The 25923-nt window shown below is 41.6% G+C and overlaps 1 protein-coding gene and 1 long non-coding RNA gene across 2 annotated transcripts in view; one reads left to right on the top strand and one right to left on the bottom strand.

Moving 5' to 3' along the window:
• LOC135270412 (uncharacterized) overlaps positions 1 to 20436 on the top strand; it is a 45706-nt gene extending 25270 nt beyond the window's left edge. The window contains exon 3 of the long non-coding RNA XR_010338549.1: positions 16340 to 20436. This is a non-coding gene — a long non-coding RNA (uncharacterized LOC135270412). The remainder of the gene's footprint in view (positions 1 to 16339) is intronic.
• CC2D2A (coiled-coil and C2 domain containing 2A) overlaps positions 1 to 25923 on the bottom strand; it is a 140311-nt gene that overhangs the window by 29146 nt on the left and 85242 nt on the right. Inside the window, exons 18-29 of the mRNA XM_012472423.3 lie at positions 25207 to 25363; positions 21747 to 21894; positions 19803 to 19941; positions 17466 to 17669; positions 15709 to 15801; positions 14350 to 14441; positions 11611 to 11778; positions 7027 to 7132; positions 6728 to 6837; positions 4963 to 5059; positions 3849 to 3947; positions 2640 to 2816 (exon numbers count right to left, since the gene is read on the bottom strand). Of these exons, the coding sequence (XP_012327846.2) occupies positions 2640 to 2816; positions 3849 to 3947; positions 4963 to 5059; positions 6728 to 6837; positions 7027 to 7132; positions 11611 to 11778; positions 14350 to 14441; positions 15709 to 15801; positions 17466 to 17669; positions 19803 to 19941; positions 21747 to 21894; positions 25207 to 25363 (1590 nt within the window). The remainder of the gene's footprint in view (positions 1 to 2639; positions 2817 to 3848; positions 3948 to 4962; positions 5060 to 6727; positions 6838 to 7026; positions 7133 to 11610; positions 11779 to 14349; positions 14442 to 15708; positions 15802 to 17465; positions 17670 to 19802; positions 19942 to 21746; positions 21895 to 25206; positions 25364 to 25923) is intronic.

Raw genomic sequence — 25923 nt, 5'->3', positions numbered from 1 at the left:
AAGCAAGCAAGCAAGAAAGAAAAAGAAACAAGAGGCAGACTTTATTAACAGAAATAATCTTTTAAAAAACTTATTTTTAACCAAGATCATGTCAAGTAAGTGATATTAAATAAGAGTTTCAGGAGTTTCTACCCATCTTTAAAAATTTTCCATTAATAAATATGTTTAAAACATCCCGTGGAATGGTTCCATATGGCATGGTAGTAGAGGAGAGACTCTAATCTGCTAATCCTGGAAGTACTGCTGTAAGTGGAAAAACAATTCCAGGTTGTGGACCCTATAATTTTAGGATGAGAACTTCTCTTTCCTGAATTGTCTGCAGGTGAATCACTGAGTGGTGTTTTCTGCCACTGCATGTTTTGGACATAAGGGTCCTGTCAATCAACATACCTTCCTTATCAAACAGCCACAAAGAATCTGCCTTCCATGGTTTTTTTTTAAGCCCTCATTTTAGAGGCCTAAGATAAATGCATCCTACAGCCACAATGAGATAGTGACCTGCCACCGAAGGCAGAATCTGCCATTTAACAGCTTTAGGGAAGGAAGACTGCAGGACTTGAGGACTGTGGTTCAGACCCCTGGAGGCCTCTTCAAAGTCCTGCAGTAAGAAGTCAGGGCTTGTGAGGGATGCCTAGCATGGAGGAGTCTTGGGCTTTCATCCTTTCTGCCAGGATGGACTGCTTTCACATGTTTTAGAAACTCACCCCCAAGGTGGGGTTCTAGCTGACTGCCTGTTCTTCAGTTACATATACATAGAAACAGCAAAATATTTTGTCTGGAAGTATTTTTGTGTGTAAACATGTTTGTTGGCATTCTTTTGAATTTATACATGAAGAAAAACATTCAGAATATATTTTTCCCTTTTAAAAAATATTTTGAAATGGATATATTCTAATGTTTTCTAGAGAAGCACCATTTTATTGACAAAATTAATATAGGATTAATTTAAATTTCAGTATATTTGCTTTTTCAGTACTCTTTTTTTTTTTTTTTTTGTAAATGCTTTGCAGATGGGAGATAATAATAGTATCTTTTCTCTGCAAACCAAATTGTAATACTGGGGAAAAAAAGGAGTGTGTTTGTTTATTTTATCTCTATCTAAGTATTAATTATAATGGATAAAGTAGAGTAAGCACAATAATTATGCAATAGAGGTTAGTAGCTAACAACTTATGCTTATACATGAATGTAAGCTTGGAGGACTTTTTATCTGCTTTTCTAGCCTGCTGTACCCCAATGCCTAAGACAAGTCTGTCACATGGAAGATGTGCAGTAAATATGTGCTGAATATATACAGTTTAGAGTCAGACAGACATGTTACCTCTGCCTATGTCACCTTGCATAAATTGAACCTTATTTTTCTCTTCTGTATGTTGGAGACCCCTTGTCTAAGACACCTGTGAGTATTAAGGTGAGAATATATATCCAAGGTTTGATATAGTGCTGAGGACAGACTAAGGACTCAGTACATCTTGGTGGTGGCTGTTGATGTTATTACTGTATTTGTTTACATATGAATAAGAGGTCACCATCAATATATTCTCCCAAATCCAATGAGGGCAAGTATGTATAAATGTTGTATACAAGTATGTTACAGGAAGACATTTATTTCTTAACCCATTTATGCTGAGGTTGCAATTTTTTGAATTTTTGCAATCAGACCTAGGTGATAACCTTGAGCAGTAGGATATAAATAACTCCCACTTGCTTAGTGTTCCAATAATGGAACACTAGGCATAAATGGGTTTAATGAAGGTTGGGAACAGTTGCTAACCGTGAAAGTTCTGGAAACTCTTTTCTAGAAATATTTAAAAGCATACTTGTACATACATTTATTTGTTTCATGGAATGAATTGAGGTGACTCATAAAGGTCATGTAGTCTTGTGATCCTATGAATTGATTCAATGTGTAGCATAGCCAAAGATGTGAGATTAGACATGGAAATATATTCTTGCCAATACTTGTCAAATAAAAGAGCAATCTGATTTTCTAGTTTGTGATATTTCTTTTTTTTTGAGATGGAGTTTCGCTCTTGTTACCCAGGCTGGAGTGCAATGGCGCAATCTTGGCTCACCGCAACCTCCGCCTCCTGGGTTCAGGCAATTCTCCTGCCTCAGCCTCCTGAGTAGCTGGGATTACAGGCACGCGCCACCATGCCCAGCTAATTTTTTGTATTTTTAGTAGAGACGGGGTTTCACCATGTTGACCAAGATGGTCTCAATCTCTTGACCTTGTGATCCACCCGCCTCGGCCTCCCAAAGTGCTGGGATTATAGGCGTGAGCCACCGCACCCGGCCCTAGTTTGTGATATTTCATTTTCTTCACATTGAGAAAATTATTCTAGAAGCAGAGCATGTTTATATTTGTCTTACTTTGACTAAAAGTCTTAAGTTTTAGGCAAAGCAAGACAAATATAAACATATTGCCAATTGATCCAATTATTGGTTCAGTGAATGTACAAACCCACACATCTGTTTTTCACCACCATTCTTTCTAAACTGAAGGAATAATAAGTGGAGATTGAAGAAAGGAAACCTCTCTTTGTGTAGCACAGTCAACGTCATAAAAGCATAGCCTAGCAAGCATTTCTTGTGTTTTAATCAACATAGACATGGGTTTTCAAACTATAAGCCATTACCTTTTCTTGAACAGACTCTCCGGGAACCAGCTGGGGCTCAATTGTAATAAACAGAGTGATGTAAGAACCTTCACTTAAGTTTCGGACAGAGTCAAAACCCCGCTCAAGAATCATATTTTGCTCCTTACTGTAGCCCAGAAGAACTGGGGGAATATCTATTTTAAATGTTCCATCAATCTGTGAAGAAAATATAACTTGGTAAACATCCTGATGCTTTTTCCAACAGAAGTTCAGAGGCAAGTGTCAACTCCTCATTATCTAATAAATTGAATCAAAACTGCTCAGACTGGCATTCAAAGCCAACCCCATCTTCTAACCTCATCTCCCTAAGCACTTTCCAGAAAGGGCTCTGTACCTACTTGCCTTCTTTTCATTGTTTAGCAGAGGATATACTGGATATGCAGTTTGCTTGGGTTCAAATCTTGGTTTAAAGGCAGTTTGGGGTTCAAAATTTGGTTTACAAATGAGGAATCTGAGGTTTCCTCATTAGTAAAAAGGAGTCAATGATAGTATCTACTTTGTGGGGTTGTTATTAGTAAATGAATAAACGTAAAACAGTAAGAAAAATGTCCAGCATATGGTAAGCAGTCAGTAAATATTGGCTAGTGGCCCTTCCCCATTTCTAGAATGCCCAGCTTTTCTGCTCCGTTTTTCAGAATTTTAATTATTTTTCAAAGCTTAGGTCAAATGTTATCTAAGGATAAAGGAAAAGAAGAGTATACAAACTATAAAAACTAGGGCAGGCCGGGTGCAGTGGCTCACACCTGTTATCCCAGTACTTTGGGAGGCGGAGGCAGATGGATCACTTGAAGTCAGAAGTTTGAGACAAGCCTGGCCAACATGGACTTCTACTTTCAGAGTCTCGTTCTGTTGTTCAGGCTGGAGTGCAGTGGTACCATCTCGGCTCACTGCATCCTCTGCCTCCCGGGTTCAAGCAATTCTCCTGCCTCAGCCTCCTGAATAGCTTGGATTACAGGTACATGCCACCATGCCCGGCTAATTTTTTTGTATCTTTAGCGGAGACAGGGTTTCACCATGTTGTACAGGCTGGTCTTGAACTCCTGACCTTGTGACCCACCTGCCTCACCCTCCCAAAGTCCTGGAATTACAGGTGTGACCCACCATGCCCAGCCTATAAAGAAAATTTTAACAGGAAAAATGGATAGAGAAATTCCCTGATTTCATGGACTTCTGACTTTAGATGCTTACCCTTGCTTGGAAATATATTGTGCTAAATGGAATTTTCACACATCCCAGCCAGTGTCTCTCAATACGGGTATGGATTCCACTTCCTCTTTCACGGTCATCCTAAAGGAAGGGTGGGAAGTAATAATTGTTTAAGAACTCCAGGAACTCATTTAATTACTCTGGCAGCAGGAAAGCACCAAGAGTTTAGCTGAAAGCATGTGAGCTTACATTAGACAGACCTAGTCAAATACTGGTTCAGTTACTTAATGGCTTTGTGGCCCTAGGAAAGTCATTTGACCTCTCTGAACCTTAGTTTTTCTCATCAATAAACTAGAGATTTAACAATCTGTAGGATTATTTAGAATTAAATCAGAAAATGTGTGTAAAGCACCTAGTACAATTCTTGGCACAGAGCAGACACTCGACTGAAATTTAAAAAGCTAGCTTCTTCTCCCTCTCCCCCTTCCCCATTTAGACATGTCAAATTTCAAATATTTCAAACACAAGAATGATGGGAAAAATGTTGTCAGAGGCATTTGAGCCAAAGCGACTCCATCTTGAGTGAGGGCTAGGAAACACGAGGCTGGGACTTGTTGGGCTGCATTCCCAGAAAGTTAGGTATTCCAAGCCTCTAGATGTTTACAGTTAAGGGAACAGATTGATAACATTTACAAAACACCCAGACTTAGGAGTGTTCTGCTATCCTGATATCTTGAGAACAGAAGCATTCCTAATTTTGCTTTAAAGATAATAATATAGATTCTTGCAGAATACAGTAAGTTAGAAAATTAATCCTTTATCACAAACCCTTGTAGCAGAGCACATCTTCCCAAGATCTTTTTATCCTGTATCTAAACAAGCTTTGTACCTAGAGTGAACATATTCTTCCTCTTACCTTTGGGAACACCCAATTCTGTCTATGGAGTAGCTATTCTTTCACCACTTTACTTTCCTAGTAAATTTGCTTTTGCTTTGTACCATGGGACTTGCTCTGAATTCTTTCTAGTGAGAGATCCAAGAACCCTCTCTTGAGGTCTGGATTGGGACCCCTTTCTGGTAACAATGTGATTAGAATTTACATAGTGGGTAGAGGATATGAAAATGAATACAGGTGGCTTTAAAACTGAGAACTTACCTCTAAGACATCATGCAGTACTTCATCAAAAATGTTAATGAACACAACGTCTTTCACTGACTGCAAACTGGCTGTGCTATAATCTCCATTAGGAGCCCTGCAAGATAACACATGACCAGGGACTGTGAAAATAGGCAACATAAGGCCGGGTATGGTGGCTCACGCCTGCAATCCCAGCACTTTGGGAGGCAGAAGCGGGCAGATCACCTGCGGTTGGGAGTTTGAGACCAGCCTGACCAACATGGAGAAACCTTGTCTCTATATATATAAAAAAAAATTTTTTTTGAAAAAGGAAAAGAAAATAGGCAACATAGAAATTATGAGCATTCAAATGTTAGCATTTGAAAAATACCCAAATATGAGCATAGATGTTAGAATTAAAAGCAGTGCTTTCATTTCTAGGATTTCTCTTATACAGGGATACTATAATATAATATCTATATTCAGATGGACAGAACATTAGAATAGAGACTCCATGCAGAGACAAACCCTCTGCTTTCTTGTCCTGGTGAGTCTCATATTCCTCCACACCCTTGTGGTAAGTTTTTCAAGGAGCCAGCTTGCCAGAACTCAGCTGGCCCTGTGTACAGGCTACAAGGTTTCCAGCTGACACTGCAGCTGGCATGTGGACTTTCTAAGCAACTGGGCCCCAAAAAGTGCTTCTCCAGCAAGATCACTCTTCAGTGATAAACCTACTGGGTAGCTGGTTGAATGGTCCCTGCCTCCCACTCACTTTTTCTGTATATAAGTAAAGCAATACAGGGGTGAGGTCTCTGTAACATAACCCACTCTGAGTTTAGCTAAGCCTGGAACAAGCATGCCTCTGCATAGCAGAGCTGGTGACTGGGGTACCGAGTGTATTTTGTTGAACATTTGTCTTTATGTTTTCTTGTTGTTTTTGTTCTGTGCATAATAGTGGTAGCTATCTTCGTCTTCTGACTTAACTAATTTTTTATTTTTTATTTTTTGGAGACAGAGTCTCATTGTCACTCAGGCTGGAGTAGTGTTATGACCTTGGTTCACTGCAACTTGCGCCTCCTGGGTTCGAGTGATTCTTGTGCCTCAGCCTCCAAGTAGCTGGGATTACAGGCATGTGTCCTGGCCTCAAGTGATCTGCCCACCTTGGCCTCTCAAGGTGCTGGGATTACAGAAATGAGCCACCATGGTTGGCCTGACTTAAGTAGTTCTAATCCTTGCTCTGTCTCAAATTTACTGTGTGGCTTTAAGTAAGTTACTTTCCCTCTTTGGGTTTTAGTTTCTTCTCCATAAAGGTAGAGGTTGGACTAGATAATCTCCAACGTCACTTCAAGTACTGAAATAATAAGAACTATTTAAATATCTAAAATCCTTTGACCAAACTTCTGAAATACCTATGTATTTCTGGTGAGGAAGAAAGTATGATTTATGTGAACTAAGGAGTTTCAGATTTATTTGAGGCGACACGAGGAAGAAAGGAAAGCAGTGTAGGTCATTGGGGTCAAGAGAATGAGAAACTTTTGGCTTTAAGAAGCCAGAGCCTGGAGGAGCATAGGATGTCCCAACAATGAACCTGGGGTTTTAAAGGTTGGGCATTTTTCCATTTTTATTCTTGAACGGAGTCAGCTGTGGTACAAGAGGAAAAGCATGGGACTTGGTGTCAGGACACCTGGATCTTGTTGCCACTCACTAGCTACAAAACCCTCACCTTAGCCGTTTCTCATGAGCCTGCTTTTTCCACATTTCTTCCAAATGTCCTATAGTTCTTTAAAGAGGAAAATATGCTTACCTAAATGGAAGTTCAAGTTCTTCATTCCAGCTGGGGTTTGGTCCTTCAGCTGTAGTTGTATGGCAAACTGTTCGTTGAAAAGAGACTTCCACAAAAGGACGTACTGAAACCTTAAAATCAAGAGCAAATCCTGAGTTCCCAGTGATTAAATTGTTTTATTCTTAGCAAAGGTAGAGTATATTTACTAAATAGTATGTTTCTAAAGAAAATGAAGAAGAAAGCAGACTGTCCATGCAGTTTATAGGCAATTCTTAAAAACGTAAGGGCAAGATGGAAAGCTGACATCCAGCATCTCTCACCTGGCCGAGGGGGTAGTCAGCATTGTGGTTTGGGCTGTGTGTGCTTGGGGAAGCAGCACGCTTTTCACTGAACATCCTCGAAGACCTTGATGGCTGCTGGAATTTGCTAGGAGGGAAAATGTATGAAGGAAATTAATGATGGATAAAGTCTAATTATATATTGAGAAGACGGTTATTTCTTTATTGAGACAGGATCTTGCTCTGTCACCCAAGCTCGAGTGCAGTGGCATGATCTTGGTTGGTGCAATCTCAGCTTACTCTGTCTCCCAAACTCCCAAGGTGATCCTCTCACCTCAGCCTCCTGAGTAGCTGGAACTACAGGTGTGAGTCACCACTCCTGGCTAATTTTTGTATTTTTAGTAAAGATATGGTTTTGCCATGTTGCCAAGGTTGGTCTCAATCTCCTGAGCTCAAGCAGTCTGCCCACCTTGGCCTTCCAAAATGCTGGAATCACAGGCGTGAGTTACCATGCCCAGCCTTATTTTTAGTTTAAAAAATTTTTTTGAGATAGAGTCTTGCTCTGTTGTCCAAGCTGGAGTGCAGTGGCATGATTATGGCTCACTGCAGCCTCAACCTCCCAGGCTCAAGCTATCCTCTCACTTCAGTCTCCTGAGTAGCTGGGACTACAAACACACTCCACCATACCCAGCTAATTTATAAATTTTTTTTGTAGGGATCAGAGGTCTCACTATGTTGTTGCTCAGGCTAGTCTTGGACACCTGGGTTCAAGTGATCCTCCTGCCTTGGCTTCCTAAAGTGCTGATATTCCAGGTGTGAGCCACCATGCCCAGCTTGAGAAGATGCTTTTTCCAAAGATGTATGGCCCTGGTGGCTGTGGTGACAAACATTCTCCCTTAAGCTTGTTGACATTGCAGAAGACTTTAGTATGCTCTTGTCCCACCAAGTCAACTACAGTTTGATAGAGCCTCCCCCACCTTCCATTCCCAGGCCTGTGTGTCTGCCGAGAACAAAGGAAAATGTCTCCTTTCTCCTCCCTGAGTGGGGGAACCTGCCTTTCTCTCCACAGATGAGAGCCTCAATCCCTTGCAGGTAGGAGATCCTGAGCTTCCTGACCAGCCTGCCCTGTCTCCATCCAGTCCAGGTTCTCCCCACTGTATGTTCTTTGTACCTGCACCCTCCAGTAACCCCAAGCTACACATGTCAGGCAAGGAATCTCTCTTGGGGCCTGCCAAGCCTCATCAAGAAAGGTAGGTGCAGGGATTCCTAGCTTGAGTTAGGATCAGCGGGTCTTATCCTTTTCTCCCTTCTCAATTGGTGTTCTTAAAGGAACAAATGGAGGTCAAATCCAGAGAGCCTCTTCCAGATACCTCCACCATCACCCTAACAACCTATTGTACATTTGTATTGAACCTTATGGTTTGCCAAGTGTTTCACATCCATGACTGGGAAAAATACAAATAGTCTTTTTCTATAGACTGTCACCTTTCACAGCTAAGGCTTCAGACAAATGTAAGTTGAACATTTAACATGACAGCTACCATAGAAAAACTATTTTCTCTTTGGAAAACCATCAATTACGTCATTAAACAAACACTTATGGTTAGATACAGTGGTTCATGCCTATAATCCCAGCACTTTAGAAGACCAAAGTGGGAGAATCGCTTGAGCCCAGAAGTTCAAGCCTAGCCTGGTCAACAGAATGAGACCGCATCTCTACAAAAAAATAAAATAAACAAATTAGCTGGGCTTTGTGGTGTATACCTGTAGTCCTAGCCACTTGGAAGGCCGAGGCAGGAGGATCTCTTGAGCCTAGGAGTTCCAAGGCTGCAGTGAGCTATGATTGCACCACTGCACTCCAGCCTGGGTGACAGAGCAAGACCTTGTCTCTAAAAAAACCAAAAAACAAACCTTTGTTTAGTACCTATATTTTAGATCCCATGTTAAACCCCACTTTGGGCTTTAAAGATGAAGAAGATAACACTTCAGTGCAGGCTGGACTGGAAGGCAGACACATAAACAAATCATCTCATAAAGTGAGGTAGGTATTAGACTAGAGGGATGGGTAGAGGCTGTATTTAAGAACAGTGAGGGAGGCAGGAAAACCCTATGTGGATGAATGCAAAAGTAAAGGGTGAAGACTTGGGCAGGCTTAATGGAACAGTTGATGTCTGAGCTGTCTCAATGCATCTGCATTGAATGTGTAGCATGTAGGATCAACTGTGCATCCTTAATTTAGTTGAATGAAATGATTTAACACTTAAAAATAGTCTATGGAGGTGAAAAATACAAGAAGCACCTCTGTGTTCTTTAAAAAATAGTGTTTCACCCCACAGTTGAGCTTTGAGGCAATTGGTGAAAGGGAGGCCATGAGCTCAGGAAAGCAATGCCATAGCAGATTCAAGGGCTTATATGGACATTTACAAGTAGCAAAGCACTTAGGAATAGTTGATGATGGTAGATGCTCTCTAATAGGTTAAAAAATTAGTAAAATTTGGGCTGGGCGCGGTGGCTCACGCCTGTAATCCCAGCACTTTGGGAGGCCGAGGCAGGTGGATCAAGAGGTCGTGAGATCGAGACCCTCCTGGTCAACATGGTGAAACCCCGTCTCTACTAAAAATACAAAAAAATTAGCTGGGCATGGTGGCGCATGCCTGTAATCCCAGCTACTAAGGAGGCTGAGGCAGAATTGCCTGAACCCAGGAGGCGGAGGTTGTGGTGAGCCGAGATCGCGCCATTGCACTCCAGCCTGGGTAATAAGAGCGAAACTCCGTCTCAAAAAAAAAAAAAAATTAGTAAAATTTTAAAACACATGCGTGCGTGCATACACACGCACGCGTGCACACACCCACACCCCCACACACACACAAATAGGAGCCAGGCACCGTGGCTCCTTTGGGAGGCAGAGGCAGGAGGATCACTTGAGGCCAGGAGTTTGAGACAAGCCTGGGCAAAATGGGGATACCGTGTCTCTACAAAAAATCAAAAATTAGCCAGGCATAGTGGGGCACACCTGTAGTCCCAGCTACTTGGGAGGCTGAGATGGGAGGATCACTTGAGTCCAGGAAGTCAAGGCTGAAGGGAGCTGTGATAGTGCCACTGTACTCAGCAAGGGCAACAGAGTGAGACCCTGTTTTAAAATAAAAAATGTAAGGCAAAATAATGGGCTGAGAGGAAGGAGAGAGACAGAACTAAATTAAAGGGGAAGAACCTAGGGAGAAAAGAAGACACCAAGGGCCAGAACAGTGCTCTTCCAAGGAAACAGGTAGGGCTGAATGACCTTGGCCAAGCCACTTATACTCTCTTTACTTCCATTTCCTCTTTTGTGAAAGGGAGATAGTAATAGTAGTAACAGTGAAATGAAATCCTATATGTGAACGTGCCTACCATGGTGCTTAAAACATGGTAGGGCCGGGTATGGTGGCTCATGCCTGTAATCCCAGCATTTTGGGAGGCCGAGGCGGGTGGATCAAGAGGTCAAGAGATCGAGACCATCCTGGTCAACATGGTGAAACCCCGTCTCTACTAAAAATACAAAAAATTAGCTGGGCATAATGGCATGTGCCTGTATTCCCAGCTACTCAGGAGGCTGAGGCAGGAGAATTGCCTGAACTCAGGCGGCGGAGGTTGCGGTGAGCCGAGATCGCGCCATTGCACTCCAGCCTGGGTAACAAGAGCGAAACTCCATCTAAAAAAAAAAAAAACATGGTAAATGTAAGTTCTTTAAGTTCTGCTTTCTCCCATTCCACTGGTAAGGGCACCACCAAAAAGAAGTTTCAGGCCAGGTGCATTGGCTCACACTGGCAATCCCAGCACTTTGGGAGGCTGAGGCAGGAGAATCGCTTGAGGCCAGGAGTTCTAGACCAGCCTGGGCAACATAGCGAGACCCTGTCTCTACAAAAAAAAAGTTAATTTTTGGTCATTTCTTCTGTGTTTCCTCAGACTCATCTTCCATATGGCTGAAAGCTCCCTGTTGCCCCTGGTGTAGTGAATTCTAGTAGTCATAACACATTTCTGAGAACAGATAAGAAGAGGGAAGCCACATTTTTACGTTCACAGCACATATGTTTCAGAACCTTGGACAGACACCTTTTGTGAATCTCCCCAGCTCATACCCACCCACTTCTCTGAGATCTGCTATCTTTGGGGCTGGTGCTTCTGATCCTGTCTCTCTGGCTGTTGGTGATTACACCATGGATCAACACCTGACCAAGTTAGCACCTTCAGACTTCTCTGAAAAAAATGATGCTTATTTGGTGGTACTCTGGCCGCATGGGCCACTTCCATCACATGGAGAAAAATGAAGCAAGCTCAGAGGGAAGCAAGTGGAGAGACCATGGGGCCTCAGGAGAACAATCTTATCACTGCAGTGTACCATGTAGTTCAGCTATACCTCTTGTCCTTGTCCTGAGTTATTTGAATTTTCCCTCTAAATCCCCCCTTTAGCCTGAATTGACTGAATTGGCTCTATTACTTGCAAACGGTAAGGCCCTGGCTTTGCAAGGACCCCCATCCCCCTGCTGAACAATAACCATGTTAAGAATGAGAGTGAGTATTCTGTAAAGGAGTGATTGACTTGGCTTGGATGCTGTACACTGCATCTTGGGCTGTTGAGAGGGCTCTCACCTCACTGCCGGCTTCCTCACTGGAATGTCATAAGCTCGGACAATGTTCACCAGCAGCTTTATGTCTCCATCAGACAGGTTTTGGGCTGTCACCTTCTTCCGACCTTTTCTCCTTGGTCGCAGTGGTCGCTTTTGTTCTGCCAGCTTGAAGAGGCTTAGGCCCAAAATGCTAATGATTACAGAACAGGATCAGGACTCTAAGGAAAAGAAAGGTCTGCATAATTGTGAGACGACTTCCCGAGCTCTGCCCCACAGTCTTGCACAGGGCCCTGAAAAACTCTTTGTCCTTTGAAGGAGGATGGAAATAGTCTAGAAATTCTCCCAAATGGGAAAGATCCTACTGCATGGATTGTTACAACTTATTCTGGCTGCTGCTTATCAGAAGAAGCAAAGCCATGATCTGGCCCCTACATTTCCTGCCTTATCTCTGCATTGCTCACCCATCAGTTCCTCAAACATGCCCTGTGGAATCCCACCCTTCACATTTGCTTGGGCTAGTCCTGCAGAGGTAATGCCTCTTTGCATCTGCCTTGTCTGCCTAGTTGGCTGCAGTTTTACCCATCCCTTGGGGCCAGTGTCTTCACCTCCCCCAGAGACTCAGCTACACCGGCTGGAAGGAGTACTCCCTCTCTTAAGCCCCTCGATCTCCTATTAGCCTGCTCAGTGGGTATGTACTGCTGCGTAGGCAGTTCCTGGATTATCCCTCTCTCTGGAGATAGACAGAACTGGGTGTGAATCCTGACTCCACTCTTTGCCCTTGGGCAAATTATTTCACCTCTTTAAGTCTCTGTTTCGTCATCTGTAAAATGCAGATAATGGCACCTACTTCTTTGGGTTGTTGAAGGGATTGAAGAAGGATGTGTGTGTAAAGCACCTAACACTGGTCTAGCATTTCATAGATGTCCTAAAATGGTAACTATTGGGTTGATGCAGTTAATCATAGGAGAAAGGTCCATGGAGCAAATAAATTCTGGCCCAGAAACTAAACAGAAACAAAGATGTGACTTTGTATCTGGGAGCTGATGTTAATGGTAATGTCAAGCAGCCAAAGAACAAAGCCAGCTCTGCAGAACTGGCCACGGGCTACATGCACATGGTTCTCTGCTTCCTTCCTGAGGATCAGAGCTGGGTAAGTAACCTCTTGACTGGGGCCCCTCTTTGCAAGAGGCACATGCCAGCTGAGGCTGAGGGCTCTGCAGTCCTATCTAGGCACTACTGACAGCTCCCATAAGGAATCCCAAGGAATTTCCAGGATTCCAGGGGCTGTTGTTCCTGTTTGTTCTCCAAGGTTTTGTACGGAATAGCTACCATTTATAAGCATCTTCTATGTATTGAGAAGAGTGCTGGGTGCCTTACATATAACATTTCTAATCTTTACACATATAATATTTACCCCATATTTCAGATGAAGAAATTAGAGGCTACGAGAGGTGTTATGATTTGCTGAAGGTTCCTTAGTAGTAGGAGGGAGAGCAGGGGTTCAAACTCAGGTCACTGTGAGTACACAGCTCATGGTTTGAATCACTCTTCCAGGACACCTACCTAACCCAAATTAGAGAGCTTGACAGACACAACTTTGTCAGAGCTCCTAACATGACAACACTCTTCCATTGTCAATGCTTCTTCCCTCCCCTAGAGGTAAGTCCTCCCTGAGACTTTGATGTCTCCATAGCCGTCAGCATGGGAGCACCATGTCAGCCGGGACCATCAAATACAGAAACATCTTAAAGCCAAGAAGGAACTGAAATTAAAAGAAGAAAGAACATACCCCGAGCCTTCAGAACTTAATGCAGAAAGTAAAGCAGAAAAAAGGAAGGAAAAGAAAAAAAACAATATGAAAAATCATCATCTATTCTAAGTGTAATTTTCATGACTTTGAAAACATTCAATGACTGGACTCTGGGCCTGGAATAGAGAGAGAGGTTTTGCATGGATTTATGTGGGTGTAGCCTCCTTTCTATATGTGGAAAGGGGCTGCTATGGAGAGCACTTTTTTTTGGTCTCCTTCCCAAATTGATGGTGGAGAGAAAATATATGCATAGAAAAAACCTTTTTAAGAAAGCAAGAGACTTCCTTAATCACAGAAAAGGTCATGAGGTTAATGGCCTGCACAAGACCACCAGTATGGGAAGTTATTTTTCATCTTTTATATATCCACACCCCTAGTTGAAGCCATTTGACAATTATCCAAACTAATGAGTCAATCAGGCAAATACAGTCAATTCCCCATATTCATGTGACTATCAAATCTTCCCTGCTGTTCTACACTCTCACCAAGCATATGCACCAGCTCTCTTCCCACCAGCTGTGGTGCTGGAACCAGGTTTCCTCGTCTATGCCAGAACCTGTGGGTGGGGTCTCAGCCTCCTCTACTGCTGTGTAACAGAAGAGTAAGGGAATGTCTGGCACTGGGAGACTAGGAAAGCAGAAGTACTTGCAGGAGGGAAATGCTGTCAGGTTTAGTTCAAGAAAATGGCAAAGGCTAATGAAGTTGATTTGGAAGTAGGGAAGGTGAGATGGGCTTCATTGGAATGCAATGGGAGAGGCCCTAGGAAGACTTGTTCTAACAGATATCCCTGAACTAACGTCATCATCAGGCATTAACCAGGTTTAACACATTATTCCTGGCCCAAATGCATACCATATAATGATTTTTAAAAATCTTATATGACACCTTTCATATAATAGAGTACAAATAATAACTTTTATAAGAAGTGATAATGGCTTTGATTATTTTTACCTGATATTGGGAACTTCTTCTTCTACTATCATATCAGCAAGAAGAAAATGCTGTTTTGCAATTAAGAAACGATTTATCACTGATTCTCTAACCTGGGGAAAGAAATTAGCTTTATTTAAAATGTTCTTATTATTTAAACTTCATAGTTCATTCTCCACACTCCAAGTTTTTGCCCTAATGTCATCTCAGTGTCCCCCCAACCCTCAAGCCCAGCTGTTACTTTGCTCTGCAATGCTGGTCTCCTCTTGCTCTAAACCCTCTAGCTTTCTGTACTAGACTGTAAGCTCCCTAAAGGCAGGGGTTTTCCTGTTTTGCCTACTGCTATATTGGAGTTCCTGGTGAAAGATCCCAGCATATAAGGTGGTAAAATTTTGCTGAATTAATGAATTAATCATTACAAAAAATAGAGCCAGTCTCAAAACACACATACTCAAGAACTGATTCTTAAGTTATTCCCTTATTCAGAATGATTCACTTCCTAATTCCAGAGGACCTCTGGCTGGGCATGGTGGCTCACCCCTGTAATCCCAGCTCTTTGAGAAGCTGAGGCGGATGGATCGCTTGAGCTTAGGAGTTTAAGACTAGCTTGGGACACATGGCAAAACTCCATCTCTACAAAAAATATAAAAATTAGCCAGGCATGGTGGTGTGCACCTGTATCCCAGCTACTCAAGAGGCTGAGGTGGGATGATGGCTTGAGCCTGGGAGGCGGAAGTTAAGAGTGAGCTGAGATCACGCTACTGCACTTCAGCCTGGGCGACAGAGCCAGCCCCCTGTCTCAAATACATACATAAATAAAAATAATAACCTCTTAAATGTTAAAAGTCATTTTTTTTCCTAATACATGAGCCACAGGGTAGATAAACTGGATAGGGAAAATGCACTGTAGCATTTCTGACAAGTTGAGTTTATTGAAGGAAGGAAGGAAAGAAGGAAACATAAAAGGAAAAAGGATAAACAAAAGGATGTTTCAGCTTCAATTTTTAGTTTTCTAGTGCATAAGGGCAGTTAGTATATGGTTTAAAGAGTTTTTTTTTTCTGATTACAAAGGTAATCATTGTAACTCAATGGCAACATCCAAATATTAGAAAAAACATACTTAGAAATTGAATCCCTTGTAACTATGCCCCACTAAAAGATAACTGCTGATAATAAACCAGGACATATCCTAGTAGTTTCATATACTTGAAAGGTGATAATAGTTGTCAATCAATTACATATTTGTATTTATGACCAAATTTTTGCAAGCTAAGTGGCTTGCATAAGCTCACATAGATATTTATAAAAGTAGAGGACTTTCCACCTTAGGATGCTGGCTCTTTTTCCCCTATGAAGACAGTTTTATATGATTTTTCTTACCTGCTGGAGGTACTTGGCTACCATGGCCCTATGGGTGTCTATGTGTTCCTTGGTTTCAATTACATTTCTGTCTCGTAACCGTTTCTCATAGTCCTAAAATTAAAAAGAGACAATTATTTTATGATTTTAAAGCACTCTCCAGTGCTATTTTTAAGATCAGAGAATTATTTATCACATATGATTTAAGTTATAAATTGTGGTTCTAAATATTTCTTCCACCTTCTTTCTAACTTTTGGTTCAGAATTGGTCTTTGATGCAGTAACCAGGATTCTGAGACAGGTAGCTGAAATGCCTTACTAGTAGAAGAGAATTCTGTACAGTAGTTACAGATTAAAATGTTAAGTCAGGGAGAAATAGAGGCCACAAAATATAAGAGAAAAGCTCTTCCAAGCAACTTAGCCAAAGCTCCTGCTTAAGTTTTGCCTTTTCTATTTTAAGTAAAGCCATTACAAAAATAGTAAAAATTTCAAGTTAAAACATTACCATAATCACGTAACACCTAGCTGCAGCTGAGTCAGGTCATCTGCTTGGAGGAGAGTCATGCATACATTTGGCTTTGTCTGTCAATAAAGTTATGTATGTGCCCTGGGAACTGCTATGTTCTCCTCTAATCCCACTATCTGGTCACAGTGGAACACCTGGAAGTGGTATCTAACCCAGGCTCGGAGGACACATCTCTGCTGGCTGAAGAAACTAGATGTGAACTTGTATGATGTTGGTGACCATGTGGCCAACTAGAGAAAACCTGTCTGCAAAGGAGGAACATGAAGCCAACATATCAAAGAAGCCGAGAGAGGAAGGAGAAGGGTCCTGGCAGCAGGCCAGGCACTGATGCACTCATGCCATTCAACGTTTTTAGCTATTTAGTACTATTTTGAGATTTCATCATCCAGTAGACTCCCCTTTGTACCTAAGGTAGTTCAAAATTGGGCTTTTATCTCCTGTGATCAAAGTCCAAATGAATACAGAGAAGAACCAAATAACCAAACATATTCTTCAAGAATAGTTTTTCATGAAAAATCTTCCTGGTACTAATTTCTGAGGGCTCTTCATTTACCTTATTAAGTATTAATAAAGGTGTGTGTGTCTACAGCTCATGAAAAGCAGGGAAAAAGAGAAAAAAAGTGCATGTGTCTGGTTTCACTGGCCTGCCCCTCCTACACAGGCCTGTTATCTGCAATTCCTCAAAGGCTTCTCTACCCCATGCCCAGAGTTGTAATCTGCTCTCTTCTGAGTCTTTGTTCCTCCTGCTGCCCTTGACCAGGATGAATGCCCAGCCCTGTTCCTTTTTCTCCTTCCTGCCCCACCAACCCTACGGATATTCAGATCCTGTCCCTCTAGTTTTCCCTAGTGCTTTACCACTGTGCTGAGTACATTATGCTTAGTAAGTACCGCATTATGGAATTGAATTCCTAAGACATTCAGTAATTAGCCATATTAATAATTAACTAGCCATACTATTAGCCTTATTAACCCTTAAGATATTTTCAACTCTACAATTCTAATTGTACGCAGTTGAGTTGACTCAAAATCCTGGTAACTGATTAGTTTATATATCATTATATTGAGGCAGAGAGATTATTCAAATGGTGAATTCAAGAAAAGGCATGGAAAGTTTATGTATAAAAGTGCAATAAAAGAGAAACTGCTATTGCTAGTGACAGCATAACAAAAACAAAATACATATACAATAATATACTAAACAGCACCACAGGTACTTTATTCTTCTATTAACCCCTCTATGGCAATTTCTTACCTGAAATACCTTTTCCATAATTTCTCGGTCATAGACTGGAATTTGCTTATAATTTCGGAATTCTGGCACCTCTTGGCTTCTAAGAAGAAGCAGCCTGAATCGTTTGGATCTACTTAATTCTTGATCTGAAACAAAGTTAAATTCCTGTTGCAGCTGCTCCAGTCTAAAGAAATCAGGGACATAAGATTCACCACTGGTAGCAACCTATAAAAAACAGAAAATGCAAAACTCTAGATGATAGGCAGATTTCATCCAAAGAAACTTGGCATTGAGCTTCAAGGAACATCTAACAATTTTAAATTAAAAGACTTGAAAGACAAAATACTTTAAAATATAATGCGTCACATGTTATTATATTCATTTAGTAGCTGTAAAAAAATCACAAATCATTTTTCCAAATAACAAAAATTATATGTTTCACTTTTGTTGTGCATGTTTCCCTAGTAGTGTTATTATGCAAATATACAGACTGAAAAAGAAGAGATTTGTTCCAGACTACAGTGTATTACTAGGTCCCTACTAGAAATAAAATTACTCATATGCGTATTGTATATAAAGTCAAATATGTGACTTTTTAATATCATGCACATATGCAGATAAAGGCCTCAGAGGCAGCTGGTCAGCTTTACTTGGCTCCACAACCATGCCTTCCTGTCTCTGACAGGAAAATGACAGCCTTGGTTACTGAGAAAAATGAGCCAGGGATGGATCCAGGTCAGCCAGCCTCCAAGGCTCCTGTGCGTTGTCTCAAGAAGGCCAGGTCCGGACACCTCTGAGAAGCTGAGCAGACGTGGACTGCACTTCACCCAGGCCTGCTGCCTGTCTCTCTGCTTGGCACTTTGCTGGCTGTAACTTCCTCCTGAGCAGAGGGAAAACCAGTGCCCCAAGATTTGCTGGGGTCTTGCATGGGAAAGGCAATCCTGCTGTGAAAATCCTGGTCCATAACAAGAGACCAGTCAAGAAGGCAATCTCTGTTTTGTTCTTTGATGGGAAAACATATAGTTAAAAAGAAAATAATGAAAGTGATGTGTCTATTGAAATGTGATTTGAAAACTTTACATGGAATAGACTACATTTTAGGTAATATGACCCATTCTTCCTAATATTTCTATTAGGTGCGCATTTCTATTAGGTATATTATGTTGAAGGAGAGTTTATAAAGATAAAAGTCGGAACAAACTAAGGTTTGTTATGGGACTTGGATAAACTAGAACAAAAATGAAAATGTTCATACTGACTACAGTTATCCTATCGATAAACTCATACTAATAGCCATGATCATAAGAATGTGTTGCTAGGGCTACGCTCTGGATTACCTACTTGTTTATTATGGCTTTGAGTGAATAATGAAGTTGCCAATAAAACCAATTGTATTCGATACCAAGAAAAATAAACTAATGTTCCAATTTATTCATAAATTCACCAAAGAAATAATTTTGAATATTAAGGTAGATATGAGCAATTTATCTGGTAAATACTTCAGTGAAACCTAAATGATAACCATCAACAAGAAAACAAACAAAACAAAGATTTCTTAAAATGCCCCATGAGTGCTTTAAGTTGTTATGAAAAGAGCAAGTGTCCTGAAATCAGATCGACTTATTAGCTGTGTGACCTTGAGCAAATAATGCTGAGTTTTTGAACTCAGCTTCCTCTCTGTAGAAGAGAAAATAAAACCTTTAGGAGTTTTACAGAGGTTCGAGGTAGGAGTGACAACAACAACAATATTTGCTGCTCAAGAATTGCATGCCCAGCTAAAGGGGTTTTGTTTGTTTGTTTGTTTGTTTTTGAGATGGGAGTCTCACTCTGTTGCCCAGATGGGAGTGCAGTGGCAAGATCACAGCTCACTGAAGCCTCAACCTTGTGGGCTCAATTGATCCTCCCACCTCAGTCTCCTTAGTAGCTGGGACTATAGGTGTTCACCACCATGCCCAGCACATTTTTACATTTTTTGCAGAGATAGGGTTTCGCCATATTGCCCAGGCTAGTTTCAAACTCCCGGGCTCAAGTGATCCTCCTGCTTTGCCCTCCCAAAGTGCTGGAATTACAGGCATGAGCCACCATGCCTAGCCAAGCTAAGTGTTTTTATGCAGCTATTCATTTCCTCATGACCGCACTATGACAGCAGCACAGGACTTAGAAGCACCGAATGCTTGCCTTGGTCTCAGGCAAGAAGCAGAGCTGGAATCCAAACTTGGCATTCAACCGAGCATCCATGTTCTTAAACAGTATTGCATAGGAGAACATTGTGTAAAGGAAAATTTTGTAAAAAGCCAAGCTGTTTCTATTTTTTTCAGGCCAAACCAAGAAATGGCGTGTGTGCCTCCGGCCACATACCGAGATTAGCTGCATCAAAGGGGCATTGTTGGGGTCATTTGGGTCGAGCTTGGACTCTGCTGCCCACTTGGCCAACTTTTTCATGTCCGTCAGTCCTGATGTGCCAATAGATGAGATGGCATCTGCTCTCTTCAAAGCACTGAAAAGAACAGTTGATTCCATGAGTCTGACTTGACCACAGAACAGTTTGCATCAGGACCTCAAATTCCAGAGATAGCATCACTTAAGGAAGCTATTACCTCTATAAGATAAAATGTTATCATAAGGAAGGACTTTTGTCATTTTTCTTAACTTGATGATTGCTATTAAGTATATTATAAGGACAATAAAGAAATAGGAATGGAAGGAATCCAAATTTGACTAATTCCTACAACTCTGTCCAGTGCATAAAAGTGACCCCAGTCCCTGGATTCCAACCAGTGAAGAGGAGCCTCTGTATCTGGTGCTGAAAGCCCACAAAGCCTCACATTCCAGGCCACTGGGGCCCACTATAGCTGAGGACAAATCAAAAGAAAAAGAAACAAAACCAACTATTTTTTTTTTTTTGAGACAGAGTCTTGCTCTGTCAACCAGCCTAGAGTGCCGTGGCACAATTTCAGCTCACTGCAACCTCCACTTCCTGGGTTCAAGTGATTCTCATGCCTTAGTCACCCAAGAGGCTGGGATTGTAGACATGTGCCACTATGCCTAGCTAATTTTATTTTATTTTTTGTATTTTTAGTAAAGTCGGGGTTTTGCCATGTTGGCCAGGCTGGTCTCAAACTTCTGACCTCAAGTGATCTGCCTCCCTTGGCCTCCCAAAGTGCTGGGATTACAGGTGTGAGCCACCACGCCCAGTCTAAAACCAACCGTTAAACAACGAACTTAAGCACCAGCTTTGGACACATGGAATTCAAACGAAGCCACGGTGGTCAGAAAGGTTGAGCTGGGCCTTATTAATAGTCCTGCATATTGTTACTCACATTGTGTTTTACCTTCTATCCTGAGGAGTCGAAAGCTTTAATCCCCAGGAGATTTTTCAAGCACTAAACACAAGTGAAATGAAGGCAGACTTCTTACATTCAAAGGCATAGTCAAGCCTCCACTGGAAGTAGCTTCTGACCTAGAAAGCACAGAGCAGCCTCTCCTTGTGGTTTTTATCACATGGACATGGGTAGTCGGTATGGGGATGGAGAGGGCATCAGGGGAACTAAAGAAGCCCCATTCTGTTTTTCTACAAGTTGAACATGACAGCCTGTGACTTGGAAAGTGTCTTCTTGATGATCACAATGAATCCTTTTATTTTAGAGATGAGGCAACTGAGGCCTGGAATGGTGAAATGATTGACTGAAGACACATCTACTGGGGAATGACAGAGAGCGACTCTGACAGAGGAAGACCCACAGTCTACCACAGTGGGTAGGAAGGCCACAGGCTACCACAGTCCAGGCTTCAGGGACAAGTAACAAACACAAGGAGGGGCCGGTCTAGGGTGAGGCCCAGAGTACCTTTCTTCTGTTCTGAGTAGAGACTCAAGGATCTAGCAATCAAGGGAGGAGGCTGGAGAATGGGAACTTTCATGTAAACAGCAGATACTACACCAATCATCATTAGTAACAAATCTTTACTAAGGGCCAAATACATAGAACTCTGTGATGCTGTGCACCTCCCTATCTGTAAAATAGGGGAAAGGATACCTCCTAGAGTTACTGTGAAGATTAAGTTATTTTCACTGTATCTAATAATGATAAACACTTAATATTTGTTAGGCTATTAATATTTTATTTTTTTTTGGACTAGAGGTTGTTATAAACATTTTTTGTTACCTTAAGAATAAAAATTCTTGAAAATACTGGCACGTGACAATAAAAGGAAAGAATATGATATTGCAAGCTTTCTTTCCCCTTGGGTATCTTTAATGCTAATACTGACATTACTCATTAATTTACTCTCACTATGTATTACCTCCGAAATCCGATGTTCTGCTGTGACAATGGAGGAATTAAAGGTATCCCATTTTCTCCAATGGCCCATGCCACACTATGAGATACTTTCCCTGAGGTCATCAGAATCAGCTGGTTACTGCCATCAGCTTCAAATGAGAAGGGCACTCCTAAGGAAACATCAGATTAAACAGGATGCTGTTTAGAAAGAGGGACTGATCCTGGTCCTGTCAAGAAAGCAGATAGTAGACAAATGGAACTTGGAGTGGGCAGGGGTGATGAAGATGGAGCATGTGATTCAAGCCAGTTTCACTGAATTTCTTCAGGTGATAATGCTGACAGCTGCTCAGCTCTGTCTCTGATGGCAGAGAGTAGTCGTTCCCATGAGTAGTCTCGAGTGGGTCCACCTGTGTACACATGCTTCACAGCTGTGTGACCTTAGACAAATTAGTTAACTTCTCTAAGCCTTAGTTTTTAATGTATAAATCAAGGATACTGTCTAGGCACGGTGGCTCACGCCTGTAATTCCAGCACTTTGGGAGGCCGAGGCGGGTGGATTATCAGAGGTCAGGAGTTCAAGACCAGCCTGGCCAACATGGAGAAACCCTATCTCTACTAAGAATAAAAAAATTAGCCAGGCATGGCTGTAAATTCTTGGCGGGCACCTGTAATCCCAGCTTCTCCGGAGGCTGAGACAGGCAAATCGCTTGAACCCAGAGTCGGAGGTGGCAGTGAGCCGAGATGGCGCCATTGCACTCCAGCCTAGGCGACGGAGTAAGAATCCGTCTCAAAAAAAAAAAAAAAAAAAAAAAAAAAATTAAGGATACTAATAGCACCTCCTTTGTAGAATTATTTCAAAGACATTTATTTATTTAGACATTCAAGATACTTATTTGAGCTTCTACTTCATGCCAGGCACTATTGCAGGCACTGAGGGTGGGGGGACTATGTTAACTTCTCTTACAAGGGGCGTGGTTTCCAAGGTAAGAACTTCCCCAGCGCCATGCCTCCATCCACTTCCCCAACTGGGAACCTAGAGTTCTTTGTCTAACTTTCCCGCACAGGCTAGGTAAAATTCCAGGTGAGCGTCCTTTGTTTAGAAAGCCCGCCAAAAGCTCTGGGGTAGGAGGCTTTAATTGTGGGCCAAGCAGCCAATCCAGCATTAGAGTCGAAGATCAATCACTCCAGAGGACGTTTGAAAGAACTCCTCTCATTGGACAAGAACGTGAATGGGGCAGGAATAACTTCGAAGTTAAAACTCCACTGCACCTTACCTGCCTGGATTTCCCTCTCTGGGATCCTCTCCCACAACTGCGTGGGAGCTCGCTCTACTTCTCTCTTTTTCTCTCTCTCTGCCAAATAAATCGCTCTCTGCAAAACTCTTTGGGTCCGATATTTACTTGACCGCCGCGGCCAATGCCTCTTCCTCATTCCTGGGGCCAGGGAGCTCAAGAACCTCAGGACACATCCCATCGGGGAGGGAGCTGAGTCCCGTCCGGTGACCCGGTTACAAAGGTAGCAGTAAAGAAGCAAAACTGATAAGAATCCTTGTTCTAAAAATTGAGAAAGGAAAGAACTTTTGTTCTCATGGAGTTTATATTTGAGTAGGGGGAGAAGCAATAGTAAGAGTAATAAGAGAAATAGTATATTAGAGACTAGTACAGACAAGTGCTAAGGAGAAACAAATTAGGGAAGGTATATAGAAAATTTGTGCTTTGGAGGGTGGAGAGGGGATAAACTTTTAGACGGGGTGGCCAGGAGATCCTCAATGAGAGTGACTTTTGAATAAATATCTGAAGAAAATGAGAAGGTAGAGGTAGAGTAGAGGTGTATTATTTTGGGAAAGAGCATTGCTGGCAGAAGGAACAAGTGCAAGCACCCTAAGATGGAAGTGAGGAACAGGCGTTAAATAAGTTAATATTTGCAAAGTACTTACACAATGCCTGGCAAATAGTGATCACACAACACATTTTAGTTATTACTAAGCTGTTGCGGCTACAGTAAAGTCGCACTGATTTGGCCTCTACCAATTGGAATTTAATGGTAAAAACTCTGGGCAGTTTATTTAATCAACTAAAAGAGGTGATTTTCAAGCACTAAATGAAGTAACTCTACATCTTTCCTTCATACTGAACATCCTATCTTGACCTTAAAAATAACCTTATAAGACATTAAAGGAGCTATTATTAGATCCATTTTATAAATGAGGAAAATGATATTCAAACAAGTTACATGACTACCAGAATCTCACAGCTTGCTAACATCAGAGCTGGAACTAAAGCCTAAGTCTCTAGACTTTTAGACTGAGGATGGAATTTGGGCCTCAAATAAATAATGCAGATAAAATTCCAGGTATAGTCATGATAAAAAAATCAACAGACACATGAGGAAGCAAGCCACCATAAACACGAGGCAACAGAATCAGACCAAGAAGCAGATAGGTATTGGAATGATCAGATACCAAATGTTTAAGAATATTTTTAATATATTTAAATAAATGAATGAATGAATATATAAAAGAAATGAGAGTCTAAGGAAAGGACAAAAGCTGTCAGAACTGACCACACTGATTGGGAAAGAACTAAACATAATTTCCAGAGCTGAAAAATACAGTAATTGGGAGGAAAAATAGAAAGGATTAGTTCCAATAAGTAGAGACAGCCAAAAGGTGAACTCATGGCTTGGAGGACAAATTTAAAGAAATTATATAGATTGTAGCAGTGAAAGAAAAACAGCAAATGTAATAAAGAAAGATTAAGAAACATGGAGGAAGGAGTGAGATCCATCATATAGGCAATTGAAGCTGGAGAAGGAGATGAGAGAATATTTATTTCAAACTTTTTGGGCTTATGAACAGCACTGTGATGTACATTTTTTTTTTTTTTTTTTTTTTTTGAGACGGAGTTTCGCTCTTGATACCCAGGCTGGAGCGCAATGGCGCGATCTCGGCTCACCGCAATCTCCGCCTCCTGGGTTCAGGCAATTCTCCTGCCTCAGCCTCCTGAGTAGCTGGGATTACAGGCACGCGCCACCGTGCCCAGCTAATTTTTTGTATTAGTAGAGACGGGGTTTCACCATGTTGACCAGGATGGTCTCGATCTCTTGACCTCGTGATCCACCCGCCTCGGCCTCCCAAAGTGCTGGGATTATGTGATGTACATTTTTATGCACACATCTTTGTCCTCATTTCAAATTATTTTCTTAGGAAAGATTCCTAGAAATAAAAGTAAGGCACCAATTATTTTTCAAGGCTCTTAGTTCACACTGCCAAACTACTTTGTAGTTGCATAGTTATATACACTTACATCGTCACCAATGGTATATAAAAAACTTGGCAAAAAGTTGCATAGCATCATTGTTTAAATTTGAATTTTTGATATCAACTTTATAATTCTCTTGTTGTCTGAGAAGTGAAACAGAGATATACACATTCAAAACAGACAGTGAAACAGTGAGCCATTGCAGATATGAGCTTTTCATACCACTTCCAACTCCCTCGTGGTCCAGTGTCACATGCTGATTACTGCTAAACTCCACTTCCTCAATAGGAGCCCTTCCAGCGACAACAGTAGTCTCAGGAACAGGCAGAAACACTTCTGCTAGCAAGGTGGGACCACTGTGTCCAATAGTTTCATAGACCTGAAAACCAGAGAAGGGAAACAGCCAATAAAAACAATAGTGTGCGCTCATGTCAGATAATCAGTCCATATTGTTAGTATTTGTGCTGGTCACTGTTCCAGCCCTAAGGGCTCATCTCAGCATGGAAAGTTGAGTTGTGTTACTACGGTTTCCATGGAGATGAGCTTACACCTGTTTGTGGTCAAGTTGTTGACACCCTGCTTTCTAGCCTGGACTAATCTTCTGGGTAGGGAGGTTAATCAAAGTAGCAGGCAAGGACAATTGTTTTTATTCCAAACCAATATACAGCTTGCTTTGAGAATGGGCCTCCTCCTTTTCCGGACTCAGGTTGTTTTCAGACAGCAATACTATTGGGAGGAATGGGTGGGACAGCCATGCCCCTGGATGGCTTATTATTTGCACCAATCTCCAAGTCAGTCGGAGAAGCTCCATATGCAGAAGCACTCCAGAGTGTTACATTTTTAGTAAATCTATCAAATTCTTCTCTTTCAGACCTCATTTTATTTGTTATCTGCTGTAACCCCTTATTTTTCTCAGATCTTCTCTTAGATGAAGCCACT

The sequence above is a fragment of the Aotus nancymaae genome, unplaced genomic scaffold (genome assembly GCF_030222135.1).
Source record: "Aotus nancymaae isolate 86718 unplaced genomic scaffold, 86718_ANA_hifiasm-v0.15.2.pri h1tg000006l, whole genome shotgun sequence".
NCBI classification, from domain to species: Eukaryota; Metazoa; Chordata; class Mammalia; order Primates; family Aotidae; genus Aotus; species Aotus nancymaae.
Note: the sequence above shows the minus strand (reverse complement) of the source record. Positions and strands in the feature narration are given on the sequence as shown.